General features: G+C 43.0%; 1 protein-coding gene across 1 annotated transcript in view; it reads left to right on the forward strand.

The window, feature by feature from the left end:
• fancm (FA complementation group M) overlaps positions 1–15,224 on the forward strand; it is a 125,536-nt gene that overhangs the window by 39,080 nt on the left and 71,232 nt on the right. The window contains exon 5 of the mRNA XM_055640372.1: positions 5,081–5,212. Within this exon, the coding sequence (XP_055496347.1) occupies positions 5,081–5,212 (132 nt within the window). The remainder of the gene's footprint in view (positions 1–5,080; positions 5,213–15,224) is intronic.

The raw sequence follows: 15,224 nt of genomic DNA on the forward strand, positions 1-15,224 counted from the left end.
AAAAATTACAGCAGCGTTTACACATAGTCCTCCCCCATTTCAGGGTACTATAACGTTTGGGACACAGCAATGTCTTGTAAATGAATGTAGTTATGTTTAGTATTTTGTTGCATATTCTTTGCATGCAATGACTGCTTGAAGTTCATGGACATCACCAGTTGCTGGGTGTCTTCTCTGCTGATGCTCTGACAAGGCCTGTATTGCAGCCATCTTTAGCTTATGCTTGTTTTGGGGGCTAGTCTCCTTCAGTTTTCTTTTCAGCATATAAAAGGCATGCTCAATTGGGTTCAGATTGGGTGATTGATTTGGCCACTCAAGAATTTACCATTTTTTAGCTTTGAAAAACTCTTTTGTTGCTTTAGCAGTATGTTTGGGATCAATGTCTTGCTGTTGAATGAACCACCAGCCAATGAGTTTTGAGGCATTTGAATGAACTTGAGCAGATAGAATCTTTTTTAGGATGCCAAATGACAGTTTAGGTGGTCATTTAAGACGGTTTGCATGACGCATGCGATAATGTGCTCGGACGAAGTGCGTAGACACCAGTCGGAATTATGCTCAATGAATCATTCACATATTATTTCTGCTTCAAATAAAGTCATAAACTAAACATATTCACCAAGCAAGACATGATATATCCCACCATGACATGCAGCAAAATTATGACAGTACCCTGTATCTCCTCTTTTTACACATTGCAATTAATGCAATTTCTATTAGTTCTTTCCACTTCCAAACTAAAATGTGGTTGGATTATCTTGTCTTGCCAGCCACGGTTGCCTCCTACTCCCCTTAGAAAGATTCTAAGGGGAGTAGGAGGCAACCGTGACTGACATTAGAAGTTAGGGATAGAATAAAACTTAAAGAAAAGATGTATAACACAGCAAAGATTAGCCGGAAGACAGAGGATTGGGAAAATTTCATAGGACAACAGAAGGAAACAAAACGGGCAATACGGGCTGAAAAGATGAAGTACGAAGGGAAACTGGCCAGGAATATAAAGAAGGACAGTAAAAGCTTCTTTAGATATGTTAAGAGAAAAAGAGTAGCAAAGTCAAATGTGGGTCCCTTGAAGGCAGACACGGGTGAAATTATTATGGGCAACAAGGAAATGGCAGAAGAGTTGAATAGGTACTTCGGATCTGTCTTCACTAAGGAAGACACAAACAATCTCCCAGATATACTGGAGGACAGAGGATCTAAGAGGGTAGAGGAACTGAAATAAATTTTCATTAGGCGAGAAATAGTATTGGGTAGGCTAATGGGACTGAAGGATGATAAATCTCCTGGACCTGATGGTCTGCATCCCAGGGTCCTCAGGGAGGTGGCTCTAGAAATAGTGGACGCATTGGTGATTATTTTTCCAATGTTCAATAGATTCAGGATCAGTTCCTGTGGATTGGAGGATAGCTAATGTTATCTCACTTTTCAAGAAAGGAGCGAGAGAGAAAACGGGGAATTATAGACCAGTTAGCCTGACTTCGGTGGTGGGAAAGATGCTGGAGTCAATTATTAAAGAGGTAATAATGGGGCATTTGGATAGCAGTAAAAGGATTAGTCCAAGTCAACATGGATTTATGAAAGGGAAATCATGCTTGACTAATCTTCTGGAATCTTTTGAGGATGTGACAAGTAAAATGGATGAAGGGGTGCCAGTGGATGTAGTGTATCTAGACTTTCAGAAAGCCTTTGATAAGGTCCCGCACGGGAGACTGGTGACTAAAATTAGAGCACATGGTATTGGGGGTAGGGTGTTGACATGGATAGAAAATTGGTTGGCAGACCGGAAGCAAAGAGTAGGAGTGAACGGGTCCTTTTCAGAATGGCAGGCAGTGGCGAGTGGAGTGCCGCAAGGCTCGGTGTTGGGGCCGCAACTGTTTACCATATATATTAATGATTTGGAAGAGGGAATTAGGAGCAACACTAGCAAGTTTGCGGATGACACAAAGCTGGGTGGCAGTGTGAACTGTGAAGAGGATGTTAGGAGGTTGCAGGGTGACCTGGACAGGTTGAGTGTTTGGGCAGATGCAGTATAATATAGATAAATGTGAGGTTATCCACTTTGGTGGCAAAAACAAGGGGGCGGTTAGGTGAGGGGGAGGTGCAGCGAGACCTGGGCGTCCTTGTACACTGGTCATTGAAAGTTGGCGTGCAGGTACAGCAGGCAGTGAAGAAAGCTAATGGAATGTTGGCCGTCATAATAAGAGGATTTCAGTACAGGAGTAAAGAGGTTCTTCTGCAGTTGTATAGGGCTCCGGTGAGACCACATCTGGAGTATTGTGTACAGTTTTGGTCTCTTAATTTGAGGAAGGACATCCTTGTGATTGAGGCAGTGCAGCATAGGTTCACGAGATTGATCCCTGGGATGGCTGGACTGTCATATGAGGAAAGATTGAAAAGACTAGGCTTGTATTCACTGGAGTTTAGAAGGATGAGGGGGATCTTATAGAAACATATTAAATTATAAAAGGACTGGACAAGCTCGATGTAGGAAAAATGTTCCCAATGTGGGGCGAGTCCAGAACCAGGGGTTACAGTCTTAGAATAAAGGGGAGGACATTTAAGACGGAGGTGAGGAAAAACGTTTTCACCCAGAGAGTTGTGAATTTGTGGAATTCCCTGCTACAGAGGGCAGCGGAGGCCAAATCACTGGATGAATTTAAAAGAGAGTTAGATAGAGCTCTAGGGGCTAGTGGAGTCAAGGGATATGGGGAGAAGGCAGGCACGGGTTATTGATAGGGGACGATCAGCCATGATCACAATGAATGGCGGTGCTGGCTCAAAGGGCCGAATGGCCTCCTCCTGCACCTATTTTCTATGTTTCTATGTCTATGTTTATTCAGCGTATGATCAACCTGTGTCAATAAATCCTGGACTATGGTAACATATATGCTTAACCATGCACACTACAGATTGATGCAAGCATGTTTTCTGTGAAGGACCGAAAATTACCATGATATGGCCATTGCATGGGTCGTTATTGCTATTGGTACAGAAACACTCTTGCTTCCCACATAATTTATCCACAACAAAATATACAGGCTGCAAGGAAATTTCTATAGGCATTTTATGATAATAGCTGTTAAAACCGACTCTACCCATCTGACAGGTTAAATATTACACTAACTGACAAGAGATGGTCAAAGGACATAACTGCAACAAATGTTCTTTTGGTAATATGTTTAAAGGTGTCGAAACGCCACATTACCGGACATTCAGATTAAATGAACGTGTTGTGAACAGCAATGAAGATATCCAGTTTGTACACACCAGATTTAAGTTTGTGAATCCTCTGCCTTCCTTTTCTAAAATCAACAATCAGTTCCTTGGTTTTACAGATGTTGGGGACAAGGTTGTTGTTCAGGAACTCTTCAATCATATGATTAATCTCCCTCCTATCCTCTGACTCATCATTATCCGTAATTCATCTAACATCCGTGGCGTTGTCAGTGTATTTAAATCTCAATGTTATTAATTTTTAGCGTGATTTATTTTGATGCATAAAGCTCTCTTATTCACATTCGGTGAGACATAAATGCATGTGAATAAAAATAAATAAAGGCATTGACTGCTCACCAACTAGTTCAGTAGATAAATGGAAGGGATTTGCCATCTGGTGTTGGGACACAGAGACCGTTTGCAACGGAATCTTGTAAATATGAATCCTCTTATAACGTGAATAATAATAATAATAATATATTTTATTGTCATTGCACAGAAGCGCAACAACATTTGGTATGCAATTTCCAACCGATGTCACAATAAAGGATCTATCTATCTATCTATCTATCTATCTATCTATCTATCTATCTATCTATCTATCTATCTATCTATCTATCTCTATCTATCTATCTATCTATCTATCTATCTATCTATCTATCTATCTATCTATCTATCTATCTATCTATCTATCTATCTATCTATCATAAATAACTAATAATATTTGGATTTAGATATCTTGAGAACATGGATTGTAAAAAGAACAGTAAAACAGTCAAAACAGTTCAACAGACTAAAGTGCAGATGTGTCTGTGCGACGTGACCATCCGAGGGAGACAGCCCAGGGGCGATGGGGGGGCACTCAGCAGGGCCGGTTCAGAGCCGCTATAGCTCTGGGAATTAAGCTGTTCCTGAGTCTGGAGGTTCGGGCGTAGAAGGCCTTGTAACGAATAGGACTACATTCGCACATTCTGCTTTTAAAAAAAATAGTGTTTTATTCCTTTTAATGTATATACGACAGTAAAATTGCATTGCTTTCAAAAATAACCTGAAATTAAAAATTGCTGGTGATAAAAAGTTGTTTAAAAAAAATCCTGTTTTCATGTTCTGAGAGACTCCCACACTGCCTTCGAAAGTGGCTGAGCAAATCCATTCAGTTAAATGTGAATAGCATTGCCATTACCTGTACAATAATTGGAGATATGCCTTTGATGCCAGTTTTTCAATTGAAGCTCTCATCCTAAATATAACTTGCAGTTGTGGAAAAACATTAACTGAAGCTCATATTATCAATGATTGAGACTTTTGGTGAAAAAAGTATAATGGGCTGATGTGCTCATATAATAACGGCATTAAAGAAGGGAATAGCAGCAGTTCAAAATATTCAGAATTGGTTTCTAGCTTTACAGATTATTATGTATTATTTATCATGTCCTGCTGCATTCTGCCACTAACATCAAGCATAATAACCTGCCGTGACTCAATTTTGTGCTGTTAATAGACATTTGTACTTGCGGGAACTCCTCATGTAACAGCACTATGGGTGTGCTTGTGCCACAAGAGTTGCAGTATTTCAAGAAGGAAGTTGACAGCACCCCTTTCTTAATGGCACTTAGGGATAGTTATCAATCTTATTTGTGGCATCCACAGACTAGGAGGGGATATTAGAAATGTTTTCTACTTTTGTGCAGATGTGGATGTTTACTACCTCTCTGTCTGGAGAGAATACCACGGGTGGGCTGATAGGAGGGAAATAGCATTTTCCAACTGGCAATAGCTTATGTTATGACTAACCAAACTAAATTAATTACACTATTGTAAAGGTTTTTCAACTAAATGACATTCTGTGCTTTTTTTGTAGGTCTTGGAAGCATTCACAAGACGTCTGCTTAATATTGGAGCCATGCTTCATAAAGATGTAGCAAATTTGACCAAATATCAAATTGTTCTTTCACGTGAACAATTTAGAAAAAATCCACCAGGAAACATTGGGGTAAATTGCTAAACGTGATGAATTTTGACATATTTTGTTAATCTAATTCTTCTTGTGTACCATTTTGTAAATATGTGCTTTGACATTGCTTTCTGGATTTGGTTCCTTTTTATGAATTGATGAATGAATAATGAATTGAGAGTCTCCAAGACTTTTCACTTGTATCTAGTCAGGCCAGTTTGGCAGTCCAACAAGAACGTGTCTAATTTTATAGTTCACTTTCTTGCTTGCCCCTCTTTTCCCTTAATTATTTTGTTTATAACAATCATTGTGATCTCAGTCTTGAATATATTCCCAGTATTTGAGCACACACAACCATCTGTTTATATAATTCTAAAATTTCCAACTCTTCGGTAAAGTTCCTCTTGGTCTAAAGTGGCTGACCCACCAATTTTTAAGACAATGACCCTTGATTCTAAGAGGAGGACCAAGAATGTGATATATTTCGAACAGACCACCTTTCGTTGTTCAAAAGTCTAGGAGATAATATCCTTATCTAATTAAAATCCTTCGAAGTAATCATTACTCTGCATGGAAAATATATTGGCTACCAAGACTACAGAAGCATAAGGCATTACAGTTGCTGGAGGGCGAGAGAGAGGGTGTGCTGAGAGGGGAGGGGGAGAGGTGGGGAGCAGGGAGGGGGGGGAGGGGGAGGGCGGTGGGGTAGGGGGGAGGGGAGGGGAGGGGGTTTTTAGGGAGGAATGGTGGGGGAGGAATGGTGGTGGAGAAAGAGAGGGAGGAGGAGGGGGGGTGCGAGGAGAGGAGAGGGGGGGAATGAGAGAGAGGGGAGAGAGGAGAGGGGGGGAGGAGAGGGGGGGGAGAGGAGAGGGGGGAGAGGAGAAGGGGGAGGAGAGGGGGGGAGAGGAGGGGGGAGAGGAGGGGGGGGGGGAGAGGAGGAGGGGGAGAGGAAAGGGGGGAGAGGAAGAGGGGGGAGGAAGAGGAAGGGGGGGGGGAGGAGAGGGGGGGGGAGGGAGGAGAGGGGGGGGGAGGGGGAGGAGAGGGAGGAGGGGGGGGGGGGGAGAGGAAAGGGGGGGGGGGAAGAACCTAAAAAAACATTTTAGAACCAAAAAAGACACATTCTGCAAGCATTGTAGAACCAAAAGAGACACTTTTTGCAAACATTTTAGAACCAATAGACACATTCTGCAAGCGTTTTAGAACCACTAAGGACACTTACATTTCAGTAGACGTGTTCAGTGTTATTCACGGCTCAGAGAAACGTGACCCTCTGCCTTCCTCCAGCTTGCAGACACTGATTGAGGCACACCACTTCCTGGTTTTATAGTCCCTCCCTCCTGCCGACAGCATGGGCAGCAGAGAGAATGGGGAATTTTGTAAAATCATTAATATCTCTGTCATATTTCATCGACGGGAAAAATCCTCGGCACACTTACGGCGGAGGCGGGCTCTGAGCGAGGTGGCCAAAAATGACGGCCGTAGGTGGCGGCGTTCTCTCGGAAATCGCAGCACAGATAGCCAAAGCCGGTCAAGAACAGACTTTTAGTAATATAGATAGATAACACTGGATTAGAAGAAGTGCTAGCCAATTGCTGCTACATCTGGGCAGACTGGCCCTAGAGGTTGGAAGGAGTGAGATAAAAGAACATGTGTTGCATTGCCAGCAGTTGCAAGAAAAAGTGCCACAAAAACAACAATGGTTGCCTGGAATAGAAGAGCTGATCCCTGCGAAAAACTAAAAGGGAAGAGAGAGGTGAAGTATATCGCAGTGGAATCTCTTTGACGGTTACAGAAAATGTTCTGTTAAATGTGGTGGATATAACCATATAACAATTACAGCATGGAAACAGGCCATCTTGGCCCTTCTAGTCCGTGCCGAACACTTTCTCTCACCTAGTCCCATCTACCTGCAGCAAAAAAGGACAGGTCGTGCTGGAGTAATTCAGCAGGCCAGGCTGCATCCCTAGAGAACATTGATTGATAATGATAATGTTTCGGGTCAGGGACCATTTTGAGACTCAAAACCTGCCTGACACGCTGAGTTACTCCAGCAATTGTGTCTTTTTTTTATATAACAAGTGCTCATTTCTGTAATATCAGGCAGAGTACGTGTGGACTGTATGCATGGGGGGAATGGCCCACACTTCCCAGCGGGTAAAAGATTGATTGAATAAATACTCTTCTGTTTTATTGAGGATGGATATGTATGAATAATATCCACAACCGAGTTTAAGTTTTATCAGTTTAAGTTTTGATTTTAATTTAAAAGCTTGTTAATTCAGTTCTCTCTACACAGTCTGACAAGGGTCGTGACCCGAAACATCCCCCATTCCTTCTATCCAGAGATGCTGCCTGGCCCGCTGAGTTACTCCAGCATGTTGAGTCTATCTCAAAAGTCACCAATATCCAGTTTAATGAGGTCTACAATAACTTGAATTTCTCAACTTTGCTACATGTTTATGGAGCCTTCATTTCAGAACAAGCTGTGCAATTCACAATATATCTCTGCATGGGCCTGGTTATTATATTTAGATTGACATTAACCATTTTGGGAATAGGCAACAGCTCGTGCAGAAGTTGTTGATTAATTCTACCTATGGTTAAGAATGAAAACACTTTGGTGTATTTTCTTTCAAAATAAATGCTCAAACAGCCATAAAATACCTTGGCACAAATGACAACAAACTAAACAAAGATGGAGCACTAGGTAGAAGCGGCAATCTCCCAATAATAGGATTAATTCTATCATAGTTCCAAAGGATCCTGAAATGATTCAGCAACCCAATACTGGAGTCACAGCTACATCAGCAGAAATTGAAGATGATTTATTCCGGGACAACCATGTACCAAGTGACGTTTCTTTTACTTTCTACAGCCCTTTTCTGCATCAAGGACATAGTTCTCTTAAAGCAGATCCACATTTGAATGTCTTTCTAAGGTTGGCGAGTTGGAAGCCTACAGTCATAGATCTATACAGCATGCGAACAAGCCCTTCGCCCCAACTTATCCATGTTGACCAAATTACTGAACATAGTCTCACTTCCCTGCCCCAGCTCATATACCTCCAAATCTTTCCCATCTTCATGAAAAATACAGATGAGAAATGTTCCTTTAACCCTCACCCATCTCCTTACCCTCACCCTCACACAGACAATTTTATTAATCACGAAGGGACCCTATTATCTCCCTAGTTACACTTTTGCCCTTAATATGTGTAGAATATCTTTGGATTCTCCTTCACCTTATCTGTCAAAGCTATCACGTCTCCATTTTGCCATTCTCATTTCCATCTTGTGTGCTCCTATACTTCTCAAGGTAATCAGGTGATCTAACAGCCTCTTTCTTGACTATAACCTCAATATCCCTTAACATCCAGTATTCCGTACTTCTGCCAGCCTTGTCCTTCACTCTAACAGGAACATGCTGCCCCTGAACTCTCATTCATCTATCTATCTATCTATCTATCTATCTATCTATCTATCTATCTATCTATCTATCTATCTATCTATCTCTGTCTATCTGTCTGTCTGTCTGTCTGTCTGTCTGTCTGTCTGTCTGTCTGTCTGTCTGTCTGTCTGTCTATCTATCCCTGACGACTGGCTGCCTTTCTGCCTTTTGATTCGTGCCCAATACTCACAGATGTCCAATCGGAACGGCCCCCCCCCCCCCCCCCACCCCTCGCTCATTTTTCGTCGCCTCCTGCTGGCCAGCGACCATAACGGCTGCTGGCGCCCGCATTTCAACCTCAAGAGACGCCATTTAATTCGGCCTTTCAAGAACGGTTCGAGGGTAAAAGCAGTTCGAGGGCCATGTCTCCCGTGGGGGCTGCGGATAGGGGACGGCTACGGGTAGGGAATGGCTGCGTTGGGGGAGCAGACCCAACGGGTCTGCCATTGGTCTAGTATATCTATAAAACTCTGTGCCTGACGACTGGCTGCCTTTCTGCCTTTTGATTCGTGCCCAATACTCACAGATGTCCAATCGGAACGGCCGATGCTCGTAGATGTCCAATCGGAATGGCTGATGCTCGCAGATGTCCAATCAGAATGGATCCTTTTACTTTCTTCCTTTGATTCACTGCCATGCCGAATCCAGACGCTCAATCTCCCAGTTCTTTTCCATTTCGGTGTAGATTTTGCTTTTCTTTCTAAGTATCCGCTCCTCATTACATTTCGTCGCCTTTAAGTACACATTTTTAATCAAATCCTTCTCCCCCCCCCCCACTCACTCATTTTGTCGCCTCCTGCTGGCCAGCGACCATAACGGCTGCTGGCGCCTGCATTTCAACCTCAAGAGACGCCGTTTAATTCGGCCTTTCAAGAACGGCTTCAGTTCGAGGACCACGTCTCCCGTGGGGGCTGCGGGTAGGGAATGGCTACGGGTAGGGAACGGCTGCGTTGGGGGAGCAGACCCAACGGGTCTGCCATTGTCTAGTCTCAATTAAAAGTTTCCCACTAATTAGATGCCCCTTTATCGGCAAACACTGTCTCCCAAACAATTTCTGAAAGTCCCTGCCGAATACTATGAAAATGGGCCTTGCCCCAATTTAGGACGTCAACTTTTGGACTAGTCCTATCTTTTTCCATAATGATTTAAAAAATAATAGATTAAGATCACTGGTCCCAAAGTGCTGCCCCCAACTAGCTCTTGAGTTTTTCCCCCTTCTCCAGTAGTGCCACCTACATGGTCACTTAGAAATGTTTCCTGAACACACATAAGAATTTCTACCTCATTCAAAGTCAAAGCACGATGACAGTGTCAGTTGATATTTGGAAAGTTGAAGTGCCCCGCTAATTTAGTTTAGTTTTGAGGTACTGCGCAAAACAGGTCCTTTGGTGCACCGACCAGCGATCCCCGCACACTAACACCATCTTACACACATTAGGGACAAGTTACAATTTTACCCAGCCAATTAACCTACAAACCTTTACATCTTTGGAGTGTGGGAAGTACCGCTGTGCCACTGTGCCGCCCTACTACGACTTTGCAGCTATATGTGATCTCCCCATATATTTTCTCCTCTAATTCCTGCTGGCTATTGAGTGCCTTCAGTCGAATTCTATCAAACTGATCAACTCCTTATTTCTCCATTCCGCCCAAATATACTCAGTTGATGATCCCCCAGAAATATCCTCTCTATGTACCACCATGATGTTTTTTGTAATGAAAAAAGCAACTTCCTCTCCTCTCTTACCTCCATCTCAATCCATCCTGCAGCATTAACCTTCCATAACATTGTGCTAGCAGTCTTGTCCCTCCCTCAGCCATGTTTCTGTAATAACTATAATATCCCAGTTCCATATTCCTATCGATACCCCGAGTTGTTGTGTTAAAATAAGTGCGGTTTAAACCATCAGACTTCCCTTGCTCCCTGCAAAACTCCTGCCTTTACTGTCTTCTAAATCTGCTTCCTAACCTGTATCTGCCTCAACCTTCTTATCTGCCTCCATACTGCTTTGGGGCCCAGCCACCTGCCAGGCTAGTTTAAACCCTCCTCAGTTTAAACTAATGTGACATGGGGGCGGAGGTTGGGTGGAATCTATTTTAGGGAAAGGTTTAACGTAAGCAATGATAAGCATGATACCTCTAAATTTAGCTTGCCAATGTACCTTGCAAATAACACCATCTTCGTTATTGATATTATGATGGCTGGTTAGTGAGGCCATTAAGAGTTTTAAAAAAGATACTGTGGCCGACCCCCACCATCTCTCTTTAAAGCGTTTTATCACGTGATCCAGAGTTAATAGGTAATATTTTCAGTTTGTTGATCAAGTGTGGGATGACCCTTAAAGTTAGCCTTGGCCTTATTGCTAAAATTGATGATCCATTAAATTGAATAGTATAGCTAATGGGTGACCAATCTTTGGGTCGATCAAGTTAAGCATTTTTACAAACGTTTTGACCAAAAGACCTGAGGAATGTTTATATCAATGATCATCAGATAGGATTTATAAATAATAATTGTAATCCCTGACTGCAGTTCCTATTGGGGTTAACAGAATCAAGGGATATGGGGAGAAAGCAGGAACGGGGTGTGGATTTTGGATGATCAGCCATGATCATATTGAATGGTGGTGCTGGCTCGAAGGGCCGAATGGCCTACTCCTATATTTCTATAGGAATTTTATGGACATTGTGGTTGTTTTTATAAACCCGGCGAAAGTCTTTCACTCAGTTAGATAGATCAGTATCTGGAAGGATTTTATAGATTATTGTTTTAGATCTTTACACAGACTCTTTTACTGTAATTGAGGGTAAAAGCGGCAAGACAGCGCATAAGCCTATCTGGATCAGCTTGTGGCTAGCTCTTCTTAGTGCACAACATCTGTGTCGGTTGGATTTTTTTTAAACTGCAGATATTGGAAATCTGAAACAAAAAACGAAATGCTGGAAACATTCAACAAGTCAGGCAGCATTTATAGAAAGAGAAACTGTAAACATTACAGATTCATAAAGATGAATAAGAAAACAGGTTTTGGAACAGCTTGTCATTATTTTGTCTCGGTTTTTCTAGTTATACCCATATTGTCTGGCATATCCTGGAGCCGTAGTACCATTGTCACATTAATAATAATAATAATAATAATATATTTTTATTGTCATTGCACGTCAGTGCAACGAGATTTAGTATGCAGCTCCAACCGATGGAAAAAGAAAAGTAAAATAAATAAATAAGCTGTGTGTCGTGACCATCCGAGGGAGACAGTCCATGGGGGGTGGGGGGTACTCAGCAGGGCCGGTTCAGAGCCGCTATAGCTCTTGGAATAAAGCTGTTTCTGAGTCTGGAGGTTCGGGCGTAGAAGGCCTTGTAACGTCTGCCGGAGGGAAGTAGTTCAAACAGTCCGTTACAGGGGTGTGATGAGTCTTTATGGATGCTGACGGCCTTCCTGAGGCACCGTGTGTGGTAGATGCCCTCCAAGGCTGGTAGCTCTGTCCCAATGATCCTCTGCGCTCTGTGGACGACGCGCTGAAGAGCTCTCCTCTCCGCCTCCGTGCAGCTGAGATACCACACAGAGATGCCATACATTAATATGCTCTCTGTTGTGCAGTGGTAGAACGTTGTCAGCAGCTGTTGGGGCAGACCAGTCTTTTTTAATGTCCTCAGGAAGAACAGTCGTTGCTGTGCCTTCTTGACCAGCGCAGTGGTGTTGGTGGACCATGTGAGGTCCTCTGAGATGTGAGTGCCCAGAAACTTAAAGCTGGAAACTCTCTCCATACTTTTCCCTTAAATGGAGATTGGGGCGTATTCTCCATTATGGGACCTCCTGAAGTCAATAATCAGTTCCTTGGTCTTGGAGGTGTTTAGTGACAAGTTGTTACGTGTGCACCAGTCCGCCAGGTTCTGCACCTCCGCCCTGTATTTTGTTTCATCAAGGTTGGTGATCAGCCCAATCACTGTTGTGTCGTCTGCAAACTTCACGATGGTGTTGGTGTCGTATGCAGGAGCACAGTCGTGAGTGAAGAGGGAATAGAGCATGGGGCTCAGTACACAGCCATGTGGTGTGCCGGTGCTCAGGGTGATAGTGGAGGACTTTAAAAAAGCTACTGTAATGCGCCCTTTTAAATTGCCCCTCGGGGATGAATAAAGTGCTTGATTGATTGATTGATTGATTGATACCGTCTCTGTTCCTTGCTTTTCTCTTTCCAAGACCTGGCAAAGAGTCATGCACTTGAAATTTTAACAGTCTTTTTCTTTCCATAGATGCTGCCTGACTTTCTGAATGTTTCCAGCTTTTTCTTTTCTTAATTAGATTTTGTCCTGCATTCAAAAAAAAAAACAACTGCTGGGGAACCTTAGGCTTTTGATCATATTAAAGATTAAAAGAACCCTCCATCCATTCAGTATTCAACAGAAATGTTATTTTCTGTTCTCCAATGTTATCAGCAAATCGGATAGAAATGTTTCAGGATGGAGGGGCACCAAACTAGAAATATATGCACATTGCAAATAAGTTTGTTAAAAGCACAAATGTAACATTTAAGACCTGCTCCCCAGAACAGATCAGACATTCACATCTAGTTAACATGGAATATTGCTCAAGTATGTCCAGCTCTCAAAAACTAGGATAAATCTAACTAATTATCCTCAAATTAGTCTACTATTAATCAAATGATAAAAGGCATCAGCAATAGCGCCATCAAACAGCACTTGATCACAAATAACATGCTTACTAATGTACAGTATGTATTCCTTAGAATGTAGGAGCCCAGAACACAGAACTATCCCATCAATCCCATCCCCCCTATTCTCTCTCCTGCCCATTAACTCCACTGAGGAACGTTTGTGATTTTGTGACTGATGTTCCATTTCAACAAGTTTTAGAACACCACAGGCAGGCTGTCTTGGTATTGGCTTATTATTGTCACACGTACTGAGATAAAATGAAAAACTTTGTTTCATGGGATCCAGTCAAATCATATTATAGATGAAAACTTACAATATTATAGTGTTACAGTTACGGAGGAATTTGTTCAGATTTTTTTTAAAGTGCAAGGGCCACAATGAGGTAAGTTGGGAGGTCGCACCACATCCTTAGCTTATGAGGGGAATGCTCGGTGGCCAGATAACAGCAGTGAAAATGCTGTTCTAGAATCTAGTGGAAGATATATGCTTTTGTATCTTCTGTCAGATGGGAGAGAAGAAAATGACCAGGGTGAAAATTGTCCTTGACTATGTTGGCTGCCTTCATAAGGCTGTGTGAACTGTAGATAGAAACGACTGGGGGAGTGAGGACAGGAGAGTGTGGGAGAGGCTGTTTCGTGTGGTGGACTGAGCTGCACCTACAACTCTGCAATTTCTGATGGTCTTGAGCAGTACTGCTAAACCAAGCTATGAAGCATCCCAATAGGATGCTTTCTATGGTGCAAGTATGAAAATTGCTAAGAGTCATTGGAGACATGCCAAACCTTAGGCTTCTGTAGAAGTAGAGGCCTTGATGGGGTTTCTTTGCTGTAGCTTTGATATGGTTCGTCCAGGACAAATAGCTGGTGATATTTACTTGAAGCTACGATTTTTTGCCACCTTACCATTCTCCTGTGTTTCAAGGGCAACAAGTTTTGATCCGATCAACGGCATATTTTAAAAGTTATTAAGGTTTAAAAATCTTAAAAAAGGCGCATCCGCAGATTGGTCTCCTCTCATGTCAGTCGCTGCCACACAGATTGGTCTTCTCTCCTGTCAGTCGCCGTGATGGCGACGCCACTTCCTGGACCATCGTCGCACTGATTGGCCGGGTCTGCTGTCAGTCACGGGCGGTGCCCACCTCGCCTGGCGAGGAAAATAGAAAGCTGGAGGAGTGGAGTGAGCATCACTAATGGGCCTGTCCCACTTAGGCGACTGCAGGAGACTATGCAGTCGCCACATGTTCACGGGTGGTTGCCGGGGAGTCGCCTTCATGGTCGTGAGGAGTTCCCGCATTCTGGGAACTAGTCACGGCCTCATGGCCACGTTGCTTGTACTCGGCTTGTACTCGCTAGAATTTAGAAGATTGAGGGGGATCTTATTGAAACTTACAAAATTCTTAAGGAGTTAGACAGGCTAGATGCAGGAAGATTGTTCCCGATGTTGGGGAAGTCCAGAACAAGGGCTTACAGTTTAAGGATAAGGGGAAAGTCTTTTGGGACTGAGATGAGAAAAACATTTTTCACACAGAGAGTGGTGTATCTGTGGAATTCTCTGCCACAGAAGGTAGTTGAGGCCAGTTCATTGGCTATATTTTAGAGGGAATCAGATGTGGCCCTTGTGGCAAAAGGGATCAGGGGGTATGGAGAGAAGGCAGGTACAGGATACTGAGTTGGATGATCAGCCATGAACATATTGAATGGCGGTGCAGACTCGAAGGGCCGAATGGCCTACTCCTGCACCTATTTTCTATGTTTCTATGTAGCGAAATTAGTGGCAAACTAGAATGAAGCCGCCATGGAGAGTAGCGAGAATTCCCGAGCCGGAGCTGGGTCGCCAGGAGGTCCTAATGGGTTGCCAGGAGGTTGAAGGTTCTTGGCGGTTCTCATAGGTTGTAGCCGGTGAATTTCATTGGGAAAAAAAGGAAAG

Source organism: Leucoraja erinacea, chromosome 9 (assembly GCF_028641065.1).
Source record: "Leucoraja erinacea ecotype New England chromosome 9, Leri_hhj_1, whole genome shotgun sequence".
Lineage (NCBI taxonomy): Eukaryota > Metazoa > Chordata > Chondrichthyes > Rajiformes > Rajidae > Leucoraja > Leucoraja erinaceus.